We start from the raw sequence: 12,758 nt of genomic DNA on the forward strand, positions 1-12,758 counted from the left end.
GACTTATTTCACGTAGCCTAATGCTTTAAGATTCATCCATCTTGTCACAAGTGGCAGAATTTTCTGTTTTATGGCTGAATAATATTCCAGTGTGTGTGTGTGTGTTTATCCATTTTCTGTTGGTAGGCATTTAGGTGTTTCCATGTCTTGACTATTGTAAATGATGCTGCAGTGAACATAGTGGTACAGAAATCTCTTCCAGATAGTGGTTTCATTTCCTTCAGCTATATACCCCAAAGAGGAATTGCTGGATCACATGGTATTTCTGTTTTTTTATTTTCTTGAGGAACTTTCGTACTCCTTTCCACAGTGGCTGTAGTAGGTTACATTCCCACCAACAGTGTCCAAGGGTTCCCCTTTCTCCATGTTCTCACTAGCATTTATTATTTCTTGTCTTTGATAATAGACATAGTAACAGGTGTGAGATGTGATGTATCGTTGTGGTTTTGATTTGCATTTCTCTCATGATTAGTGATGTTGAGCACCTTTTCATATACCTGTTGGCCATTTGTATGTTTTCTTTTGAAAAATGTTTACTTAGATTCATTGCCTATTTTAAAATTTGGTTGTTTTTTGGCTGTTGAGTTGTGTAAGTTCATTGTATATTTTGGATATTAACCCTTTATTGGATATGTGGTTTGCAAATAAACTCTCCCATTCCTTTGGTTACCTCTTCATTTTGTTGATCATTTCTTTTGCTATGCAGAAGCTTTTTAGTTTGGTGTAGTCTCATTTATTTGTGCTTTCTCTTGCCCGTGTTGTTTCCCTTTGTTTTCTTCTAGGACTTTTATGAGTTCAAGTCTTATATTTAAGTCTTTAATTCATTTCAAGTTAATTTTTGTCGATGGCGTTAAGGTAGGTGGTCCACTTTCATTTTTTTGCATGTGAATATCTAGTTTTCCCAGAATCGTTTATTGAAGAGACTGTCTTTTCCCCATTGAGTGTTCTTGGCTCCCTTGTCAAATATTAGTTGACCTTATATGCTTGGGTTTATTTCCGGATTCTGGATTCTGTTCTTTTGGTCTATCTGTTTTGTTTTGTTTTTTTCCTATGCTAATACTTCTAGGTTGTTTAATTTGTTGGTGTATAATTGTTCATACTAGTCTCATGATCCTTTGTATTTTTGTGGTATTAGTTGTAATGCCTCCTCTTTCATTTCTGATCTTATTTATTTGCGTCCTTTTTTTTCTTGGTCTAGCTAAAAATTTGTAAATTTTCTTCATCTTCTCAATGAACCAACTTTTAGTTTCATTAATCTTTTCTATTGTTTTCCTATTCTTTATTTCATTTATTTCTGCTCTGATATTTAGTATTTCCTTCCTCTACTAACTGTGGGCTTAGTTTGTTCTTCTTTTACTAATTCCTTGAGGGGTAAAGTTCCGTTGTTCTTTTGAGATCCTTCTTTTCTCTTAAAGGTTTACTGCTATAAACTTCCTCTTAGAACTCATTCCTCTCAAAAGCAATGAGATGCTTTGTTGCATCACATTGGGTTTCTTGTGTTGTGTTTCTCCTTTTGTTTTCTTTTTTTTTTGGTTTCATTTATTTTTAGTACCTTTTTTTAACATCTTTATTGGAGTATAATTACTTTACAATGGTGTGTTAGTTTCTGCTTTATAACAAAGTGAATCAGCTATACGTATACATATATCCCCATATCTCTTCCCGCTTGCGTCTCCCTCCCTCCCACCCTCCCTATCCCACGCCTCTAGGTGGTCACAAAGCACCGAGCTGATCTCCCTGTGCTATGGGACTGCTTCCCACTAGCTATCGGTTTTACATTTGGTAGCGTATATATGTACATGCCACTCTCTCACTTTGTCCCAGCTTACCCTTCCCCCTCCCGGTGTCCTCAAGTCCATTCTCTAGTAGGTCTGCATCTTTATTCCCTTCCTCCCTAGGTTCTTCATGACCATTTTTTTTTCTTTTTTAGATTCCATATATATATGTTAGCATACAGTATTTATTTTCTCTTTCTGACTTACTTCACTCTGTATGACAGACTCTAACTCCATCCACCTCACTACAAATGACTCAATTTTGATTCTTTTTATGGCTGAGTAATATTCCATTGTATATTTGTGCCACATCTTCTTTATCCATTCATCTGTCGGTGGACACTTAGGTTGCTTCCATATCCCGGCTATTGTAAATAGAGCTGCAGTGAACATTGTGGTACATGACTCTTTTTGAATTATGGTTTTCTCAGGGTATATGCCCAGTAGTGGGATTGCTGGGTCGTATGGTAGTTCTATTTTTAGTTTTTTAAGGAACCTCCATACTGTTCTCCATAGTGGCTGTATCAATGTACATTCCCACCAACAGTGCAAGAGGGTTCCCTTTGCTCCACACCCTCTCCGGCATTTATTGTTTGTAGATTTTTTGATGATGGCCATTCTGACCGGTGTGAGGTGGTACCTCATTGTAGTTTTGATTTGCATTTCTCTAATGATTAGTTATGTTGAGCATCCTTTCATGTGTTTGTTGGCAATCTGTATATCTTCTTTGGAGAAATGTCTATTTAGGTCTTCTGCCCATTTTTGGATTGGGTTGTTTGTTTTTTCGATACTGAGCTGCATGAGCTGCTTGTAAATTTTGGAGATTAATCCTTTGTCAGTTGCTTCATTTGCAAATATTTTCTCCCATTCTGAGGGTTGTCTTTTCATCTTGTTTATGGTTTCCTTTGCTGTGCAAAAGCTTTTAAGTCTCATTAGGTCCCATGTGTTTATTTTTGTTTTTATTTCCATTTCTGTAGGAGGTGGGTCAAAAAGGATCTTGCTGTGATGTATGTCATAGAGTGTTCTGCCTATGTTTTCCTCTAAGGGTGTTATAGTGTCTGGCCTTACATTTAGGTCTTTAATCCATTTTGAGTTTATTTTTGTATGTGGTGTTAGGGAGTGTTCTAATTTCATTCTTTTACATGTAGCTGTCCAGTTTTCCCAGCACCGCTTATTGAAGAGGCTGTCTTTTCTCCATTGTATATTCTTGCCTCCTTTATCAAAATAAGGTGACCATATGTGCGTGGGTTTATCTCTGGGCTTTCTATCCTGTTTCATTGATCTATATTTCTGTTTTTGTGCCAGTCCCGTACTGTCTTGATTACTGTAGCTTTGTAGTATAGTCGGAGGTCCAGGAGCCTGATTCCTCCAGCTCTGTTTTTCTTTCTCAAGATTGCTTTGGCTATTCGGGGTCTTTTGTGTTTCCATACAAATTGTGAACTTTTTTGTTCTAGTTCTGTGAAAAATGCCATTGGTAGTTTGAAAGGGATTACATTGAATCTGTAGTTTGCTTTGTGTACGGTAGTCATTTTCACAGTGTTGATTCTTCTAATCCAAGAACATGGTGTATCTCTCCATGTGCTTGTATCATCTTTAATTTCTTTCATCAGTGTCTTATAGTTTTCTTCATACAGGTCTTTTGTCTCCTTAGGTAGGTTTATTCCTTGGTATTTTATTCTTTTTGTTGCAATGGTAAATGGGAGTGTTTCCTTAATTTCACTTTCAGATTTTTCATCATTAATGTATAGGAATGCAAGATATTTCTGTGCCTTAATTTTGTATCCTGCTACTTTACCAAGTTCATTGATTAGCTCCAGTAGTTTTCTGGTAGCATCTTTAGGATTCTGTATGTATAGTATCATGTCATCTGCAAACACTGACAGTTTTACTTCTACTTTTCCAATTCGGTTTCCTTTTATTTCTTCTTCTTCTCTGATTGCTGTGGCTAAAACTTCCAAAACTATGTTGAATAATAGTGGTGAGAGTGGGCAACCTTGCCTTCTTCCTGATCTTAGTGGAAATGGTTTCAGGTTTTCACTGTTGAGGACAATGTTGGCTGTGGGTTTGTCATATATGGCCTTTATTATGTTGAGGTAAGTTCCCTCTATGCCTACTTTCTGGAGAGTTTTTATCATAAATGGGTGTTGATTTTTGTCAAAAGCTTTTTCTGCATGTGTTGAGATGATCATATGGTTTTTCTTCTTCAATTTGTTAACATGGTGTATCACATTGATTGATTTGCGTATATTGAAGAATCCTTGCATTCCTGGGATAAACCCCACTTGATCATGGTGTATGATCCTTTTAATGTGCTGTTGGATTCTGTTTGCTAGTATTTTGTTGAGGTTTTTTGCATCTATGTTCATCAGTGATATTGGCCTGTAGTTTTCTTTCTTTGTGACATCTTTGTCTGGTTTTGGTATCAGGGTGATGGTGGCCTCGTAGAATGAGTTTGGGTGTGTTTCTCCCTCTGCATATTTTGGAAGAGTTTGAGAAGGATAGGTGTTAGCTCTTCTCTAAATGTTTGATAGAATTCACCTGTGAAGCCATCTTGTCCTGGGCTTTTGTTTTTTGGAAGGTTTTTAATCACAGTTTCAGTGTCAGTGCTTGTGATTGGTCTGTTTATATTTTCTGTTTCTTCCTGGTTCAGCCTCAGAAGGTTGTCCTTTTCTAAGAATTTGTCTATTTCTTCCAGGTTGTCCGTTTTATTGGCATAGAGTTGCTTGTAGCAATCTCTCATGATCCTTTGTATTTCTGCAATGTCAGTTGTTACTTCTTTTTCATTTCTAATTGTATTGATTTGAGTCTTCTCCCTTTTTTTCTTGATGAGTCTGGCTAATGGTTTATCAATTTTGTTTATCTTCTCAAAGAACCAGCTTTTAGTTTTATTGATCTTTGCTATTGTTTCCTTCATTTCTTTTTCATTTATTTCTGATCTGATCTTTACGATTTCTTTTCTTCTGCTAACTTTGGGGGTTTTTTTGTTCTTCTTTCTCTAATTGCTTTAGGTGTAAGGTTAGGTTGTTTATTTGAGATGTTTCTTGTTTCTTGAGGTAGGATTGTATTGCTATAAACTTCCCTCTTAGAACTGCTTTTGCTGCATCCCATAGGTTTTGGGTCGTTGTGTGTTCATTGTCATTTGTTTCTAGGTATTTTTTTATTTCCTCTTTGATTTCTTCGGTGATCTCTTGGTTATTATTTAGTGTATTGTTTAGCCTCCATGTGTTTGTATTTTTTACAGATTTTTTCCTGTACTTGATATTTAGTCTCATAGCATTGTGGTCGGAAAAGATACTTGATACGATTTCAGTTTTCTTAAATTTATCAAGGCTTGATTTGTGACCCAAGATATGATCTGTCCTGGAGAATGTTCCATGAGCACTTGAGAAGAAAGTGTATTCTGTTGTTTTTGGATGGAATGTCCTATAAATATCAATTAAGTCCATCTTGTTTAATGTATCATTTAAAGCTTGTGTTTCCTTATTTATTTTCCTTTGGATGATCTGTCCATTGGTGAAAGTGGGGTCTTAAAGCCCCCTACTATGATTGTGTTACTGTCCATTTCCCCTTTTATGGCTGTTAGCATTTGCCTTATGTATTGAGGTGCTCCTATGTTGGGTGCATAAATATTTACAATTGTTATATCTTCTTCTTGGATTGATCCCTTGATCATTATGTAAAGTCCTTCTTTCTCTCTTGTAATAGTCTTTGTTTTAAAGTGTATTTTGTCTGATATGAGAATTGCTACTCCAGCTTTCTTTTGATTTCCATTTACATGGAATATCTTTTTACATCCCCTCACTTTCAGTCTGTATGTGTCCCTAGGTCTGAAGTGGGTCTCTTGTAGACCGCATATATACGGGTCTTGTTTTTGTATCCATTCAGCCAGTCTGTGTCTTTTGGTGGGAGCGTTTAATCCATTTACATTTAAGGTAGTTATCGATATGTATGTTCCTGTTCCCATTTTCTTAATTGTTTTGGGTTTGTTATTGTAGGTCTTTTCCTTCTCTTGTGTTTCCTGCCTAGAGAAGTTCCTTTAGCATTTGTTGTAAAGCTGGTTTGGTGGTGCTGAATTCTCTCAGCTTTTGCTTGTCTCTAAAGGTTTTAATGTCTCCATCGAATCTGAATGAGATCCTTGCTGGGTAGAGTAATCTTGGTTGTAGGTTTTTCACTTTGATCGCTTTACATATGTCCTGCCACTCCCTTCTGGCTTGCAGAGTTTCTGCTGAAATATCAGTTCTTAACCTTATCGGGCTTCCTTTGTATGTCATTTTTTGTTTTTCCCTTGCTGCTTTTAATATTTTTTTTGTATTTAATTTTTGATAGTTTGATTAGTATGTGTCTTGTCATTTTTCTCCTTGGGTTTATCCTGTATGGGACTCTCTACGCTTCCTGGACTTGATTAACTATTTTCTTTCCAGTATTAGGGAAGTTTTCAACTATATTCTCTTCAAATATTTTCTCAGTCCCTTTCTTTTTCTCTTCTTCTTCTGGGACCCCTATAATTCGAATGTTGGTGTGTTTAATGTTGTTCTAGAGGTCTCTGAGACTGTCCTCAATTCTTTTCATTCTGTTTTCTTTATTCTGCTCTGCAGTAGTTATTTCCACTATTTTATCTTCCAGGTCACTTATCCGTTCTTCTGCCTCAGTTATCCTGCTATTGATTCCTTCTAGAGAAATTTTAATTTCATTTATTGTGTTGTTCATCATTGTTTGTTTGCTCTTTAGTTCTTCTAGGTCCTTGTTAAACGTTTCTTGTATTTTCTCCATTCTATTTCCAAGATTTTGGATCATCCTTACTATCATTACTCTGAATTCTTTTTCAGGTAGACTGCCTATTTCCTCTTCATTTGTTTGGTCTGGTGGGTTTTTACCTTTCTCCTTCATCTGCTGTGTGCTTCTCTGTTTTCTCATTTTGCTTAACTTACTGTGTTCGCGGTCTCCTTTTTGCAGGCTGCAGGTTCGTAGTTCCCATTGTTTTTGGTGTCTGCCCCCAGTGGGTAAGGTTGGTTCAGTGGGTTGTGTAGGCTTCCTGGTGGAAGCGACTAGTGCCTGTGTTCTGGTGGATGAGGCTGGATCTTGTCTTTCTGGTGGGCAGGTCCACGTCCGGTGGTGTGGTTTGGGATGTCTGTGACCTTATTATGATTTTAGGTAGCCTCTCTGCTAATCGGTGGGGTTGTGTTCCTGTCTTGACAGTTGTTTGGCATAGGGTGTCCAGCACTGTAGCTTGCTGGTCGTTGAGTGAAGCTGGGTCTTGATGTTGAGATGGAGATCTCTGGGAGATTTTCGCCATCTGATATTACGTGCACCTGGGAGGTCTCTGGTGGACCAATGTCCTGAACTTGGCTCTCCCACCTCAGAGGCACAGGCCTGACGCCCAGCCGGAGCACCAAGACCCTGTCATCCACACGGCTCAGAATAAAAGGGAGAAAAAAAGAAAGAAAGAAAGAGAGCAACCAAACTAAAAAACAAATCCACCAGTGGTAACAAGTGCTAGAAACTATACTAAAGAAAAAAAAAGAAACGGACAGAAAGAACCCTAGGACATATGGTAAGAGCACAGCTATACAGACAAAGTCACACACAGAAGCATACACATACACACTCACAGAAAGAGAAAAAGGAAAAATATATATATATATAGTTGCTTCCGATGTCCACCGTCTCAATTTGTGATGATTCGTTGTCTTTTCAGGTATTCCACAGCTGCAGGGTACATCAAGTTGATTGTGGAGATTTAATCCGCTGCTTCTGAGGCTGCTGAGAGAGATTTCCCTTTCTCTTCTTTGTTTGCACAGCTCCTGGGGGTCTTCTTTGGATTTGGCCCCGCCTCTGCCTGTAGGTCACCTGAGGGTGTCTTTTCTTCTGCTCAGACAGGACTGGGTTAAAGGAGCAGCTGCTTCGGGGGCTCTGGCTCACTCAGGTCCGGGGGAGGGAGGGGTATGGAGCAGCAGAGGCCAGCAAGACATTGCACTAGCCTGAGGCGCGCCGTGCGTTCTCCTGGGGAAGTTGTCCCTGGATCACGGGACCCTGGCAGTTGCGGGCTGCACAGGCTCCCGGGAAGGGCAGTGTGGAGAGTGAGCTGTGCTTGCACACAGGCTTCTTGGTGGCGGCAGCAGCAGCCTTAGCATCTCATGCCCGTCTCTGGGGTCCACACTGATAGCCGCGGCTCACGCCCATCTCTGGAGCTCGTTTAGGTGGCGCTCTGAATCCCCTCTCCTCGTGCACCAGGAAACAAAGAGGCAAGAAAAAGTCTCTTGCCTGTTCGGCAGCTCCAGACCTTTTCCCGGACTCCCTCCCAGCTAGCCGTGGCGCTCTAGCCCCTTTCAGGCTGTGTTCACGCCGCCAACCCCAGTCCTCTCCCTGGGGCCCGACCTCCGAAGCCGGAGCCTCAGCTCCCAGCCCCCGCCTGCCCCGGCAGGTGAGCAGACAACCCTCTCGGGCTGGTGAGTGCTGGTCGGCACCGCTCCTCTGTGCGGGAACTTCTCTGCTTTGCCCTCCGCACCCCTGTGGCTGCGCTCTTCTCCGTGGCTCCGAAGCTCCTCCCCCCCTTCCCGCCATCCCCCATCTCCGCCAGTGAAGGGGCTTCCTAGTGTGTGGAAACCCTTCCTCCTTCACAGCTCCCTCCCACTGGTGCAGGTCCTGTCCCTATTGTTTTGTCTCTGTTTTTTCTTTTTTCTTTTGCCCTACCCGGGTATGTGGGGAGTTTCTTGCCTTTTGGGAGGTCTGAGGTCTTCTGCCAGCGTTCAGTAGGTGTTCTGTAGGAGTTGTTCCACGTGTAGATGTATTTCTGATGTATTTGTGGGGAGGAAGGGGATCTCCACGTCTTACTCTTCTGCCATCTTGAAGGTTTTCTCTATTTTTGTAGGTCTCAAAACTTGTTTTATTTACCTTTTGATTTCTTCTTTGGTCCATTGGTTGGTCAGGAGTGTGTTGTTTAATTTCCATGTATTTGAAATTTTTCTGGCTTTCCTCCAGTTATTGATTTCTGCCTTCATAACATAGTGTTTGTAAAAGATGCTTGATAAAATTTCTGTCTTCTTGAATTTGTTGAGACTTATTTTGTGGCCTACCATATGATCAATCCTAGAAAAATTTTCTCTGTGCTTGAGAAGAATGTGTATTCTGTTGCTGTTGGATGGAATGTTCTATATATGTCTGTTTGATCCATTTAGTCTATAGTGTTATTGAAATCCACTGTTTCCTGATTGATTCTCTGTCTGGATGATCTATCCATTGCTGAGAGTGGGATATTAAAGTCAACAGGTGTTATTGTATTGCTGTTTCTCGTTTTATTTGTATTAGTATTTGCTTTATATATTTAGGTGCTCCAGTGTTGGATGCAAAAAGATTTACAATTGTTATATCTTCTTGATGAATTGACCCCATTTTCATTATATAATGACCTTCTTTGTCTCTCATGACTATATTTAGCTTAAAGTCTACCTTGTCTGATATTAGTATAGCTATCCCTGCTTTCTTTCGGTTACCACTTGCTTGGAATATCTATCACTTCATCCTATATGTGTCCTTTAAACTAAAGTTGAGTCTTTTGTAGACAGCATATCATTGGGATCTTGTTTTTTATCCATTCAGCCATTCTGTCTTTTGATTGGAGAATTTAATCCATTTATGTTTAAAGTAATTTTTGACAGGTATTGCCATTTTGTTCTATTGAATTCTTCAGCCATTGTATTCTTCAGCTCTAAGATTTCTGGTTTGTTTTTTTTTTGATAGTTTCCATTTCTTTCTTGAACTTTTTGTTTTGTTTGTGTACTGTTTTCCTAATTTTCTTTAGATGTCTATGTGTTCTTGTAGTTCACTGAAGTTCTTTAAGAGGATTATTCTGAATTCTTTCTCAGACAGCTTATAGACCTCTGTTACTTTAGGGTCAGTTATTGGAGCTTTATTAGTTTCTTTTGGTGGTGTTATGTTATGTTTACCTCTTTTCTTTGTGATCCTTGATTCCTTGTGTTGTTTAAACAGTCTCCTCCTCCAGACTTTACAGGTTCACTTCTGTAGGGAAAGACCTTCACCAGTCATGATAGCTTGAGGCTACTGGACAGGTCAGCTGGTAGCCTTCACAGTCAGCAGGGCTTGCTGTTGGGGTCTCTAGTTGGATGAGGCAATTGCTTGTGCTCTGAGGTTGGGGGGATGCCACTGGCTGGGCTCCACAGTTGGGTAGGCCTATTGGCTGGGCTCCATGTTCAAGCAGGACCACTGGGTGACCATCTCCCTGTTTGGGTGGGGCTACTGGTTTTGCTCAGCAGTCAGATGGGGCCACTGGCTGGCTTCTGCAATCACCTCCAGTTGGGTAAAGTCCCAGGCTGTGTTCGCTGGTAGGGTGGTGCCACTGGTTGGATTCCATGATTGAGCAGGGCTGTGGGTTGGGTTTAGCAATCACCCCTGGTTGTGGGGAGTCTCAGACTGTGCTCCACCACCAAGTGGTACCGCTGGCTGGATTTTATGTTTAAGTAGGGCCCCAGGCAGGACGTATTGGTTCGACATGGCCTCAGGCTGTGCTCTGCGATTAGGTGGGGCCGCAGACTGTGCCCTGAAGTTGAGCAGGGCTGCATTCTGGTGTTCCTGATCAGTAGACTGTGCTCTGCTGCTAGGCTGAGCTTCCTTGTTGGGTGGGATCACAGGCTATGCTTCTTGGTTGGACAGGATTACTGGCTGGGCTTCCTGCCTGGGCAAGGCCGCAGACTGTGTTCAGCAATTGGGCAGGGCCGTAGACTGGGCTCCTCTGCTTATCAGGGTTGTAAGGCTAGGATCCATGGCTGAGTGGGATTGTAGGCTGGGCTCTCCCTCTCTAGCAGTCCCATAGGCTGGGTTCCCTTGTCGCCCAGGGTCACTGTTCCAGCTCTTTGGTTTTGCAGGGCCAGTGGCTATGCTCAGCAGTTGGTCAGGGCTGCTGGCTTGGCTGCCTGATCAAGTGGGGCTATACGATGGGCTTGTGGCTGCTCTAGTTCCCTGGCCAGGCTTCCTGGAAGGAGAGAATGGAGGCTATGCTCAGCACTTGGGCGAGGCTGAGTATTTGCTTGCCTTCATAGGCTGGATGGTAGAACAGGCTTCATTTCCAGTCTGGCCCATTGATTGTGGGTCCAAATCAGGTAGAACTACCAACTGAGCTCCCTAGCCAGAAGGGGCCACTGGCTCAGCTCTGCAGACGGCCAGAGTTGCTGGCTGGGATCTTTGCTCAGGCACTGATATGAGCAGGAATGCCACTTGCCAGGGCCTGAGCACTGTTTGCTGTAAGCCCCGCCCCCCCTTCTCCATCTCTCTCTGATCCCCAGTAGTCAAGCCCAGCAGATTCCTCTGGTGATCTCCATGAGGGAAGACCTGAGTGGGCCTCCTGGGAAGTGTCCCATATGCTGGGGGAGCTGGATGTCCACCTCGGGCTCTCTTTTCCCATTATGGAATCCATATTCCCACTTCTCCCCACAGGGAGGAGGGTGATGTGGTCAGGGTATATCCAGTCCTCTCACCCTTCTAATGTGCTCCTTCTCAGTCTCTGTTGTCCAGCAGGGTGCTTCAGCCTTACCCTCAGGTTCTAACATCTTCACAATGGAGTCTTCTCTATGCATAGTTGCTAGGTGGTCTTCTTGTGAGGGGGACTGAAGTTGGGAATGATCTATGTGACCATCTTGATGACATCACTCTCCTCTATATGCTTGACTTCAAGTGGATTATATATTCCTTAATGTAGTGATAAATTATGTCTTATAATTTTGCCTCTCTGGTGCTTAGCTCCATACTGGGAATGTGGCAGGTGAACAATAGATGTGTGGTAGTTCTGTGATTAAAGCCTGTGAGAAAATAAAGCATTATAGTATAAATTAGCTTCGGTGTATGTATTTTCATAAAGAAACAGAATTGCTGCTCCTCCATGCACACCTGCATCTGCAATATGTATTTTTTTCCTCCAGAGTTTCTGTTGTCAGTAGCTCATAGTTATTGATTCATACTGTTTATTGGTAGTAACTCTGTGGGCTGCTTTGCTGCAGGGATAATTTGATTAGAGGTACTGCTGTTTGACACCATTCAGGAAAATGTTACACTATAAATGGTATTGGATTTGTCACAGAGTGACATTGAAGAGAAACTAGGGATAGGCAAACTAATAACATGCTAGCCTTGTTATTAAAATTGGGCCTTTTGGCATTTTTGTCCACCATTTTTTGTTGATATCACTGCCTTCCTAAGAGATAAGCTATGTGACCAATTTGATGACTTTTATTTGGCAAGGGCAGAAACTAATGCCAGATAAACAAAGTCATAGTAAGCTGATGTAGAGCCCATGCTTCCAGAATACTGTGTTTCTGTCCTCTGAGGTTAGATATCTGTTTTATTTAGGTAAGGGGGCAAGATTGGAATGCACTGAAATGAAATGCTCATGTTGACAACATAAGTTTTAATGGAACTTGAATCTGACTGTGTGTGTGCTGTGTTTTTTACAGTGAATCATCATCCAAGGACCTACCAGAGACCACAAGAAAACATGGGGAGAAGTAAGTTTCTCTTTACTTTTAAATAACTTAGATTCTCTCCACATTAATCCACTATATCCAGGAAATTAGATTTGCAACTCAAGGCTTGTATTTGGGTTTTTTTGGTTTGTTTGTTTGTCTGTTTTTTTTTGGGCACCTAAATCGTATTTCTGGTTAGTGTTAGAAAGGTTTCGTTTGAAGCAGGGCTGTGCAGAAAAAGACAACAGATCACACGTTGCTCACTGGAAAGGGTCTTTTTTTTCCCCCTGCTCTTTTCTGGACATCTTCCAGTACAGGGAGAGAAGGCTCAAACATGATATTATATAAACCTGCCCTAATCCCAGCTTCTTTACAACTCTTAGCAAAGTAACCCATATGCTGCTAATGGTTTCTGAGCCTTGCTGATAATAACATAAACAAAAATATGATGGTACTATGCAACCAATGATAGTAGTAAAAAATTCATCTGTGAGCTTGACTTATAAATGGCTTT

At 41.2% G+C, this 12,758-nt stretch overlaps 1 protein-coding gene across 6 annotated transcripts in view; it reads left to right on the plus strand.

The window, feature by feature from the left end:
* The window catches only part of PRRG1 (proline rich and Gla domain 1), a 371,943-nt gene that overhangs the window by 276,809 nt on the left and 82,376 nt on the right, over positions 1 to 12,758 (plus strand). For 5 of the 6 annotated variants that reach the window (XM_082446651.1, XM_082446653.1, XM_082446652.1 and 2 more), the window contains exon 2: positions 12,236 to 12,286. The exons of the other annotated variant lie outside the window; for it this stretch is intronic. In XM_082446651.1, the coding sequence (XP_082302777.1) occupies positions 12,277 to 12,286 (10 nt within the window). In that variant the 5' untranslated portion in view covers positions 12,236 to 12,276. The remainder of the gene's footprint in view (positions 1 to 12,235; positions 12,287 to 12,758) is intronic. 6 annotated transcript variants of the gene reach the window in all.

The sequence above is a fragment of the Balaenoptera physalus genome (genome assembly GCF_965194825.1).
Source record: "Balaenoptera physalus genome assembly, chromosome: X".
NCBI lineage: Eukaryota > Metazoa > Chordata > Mammalia > Artiodactyla > Balaenopteridae > Balaenoptera > Balaenoptera physalus.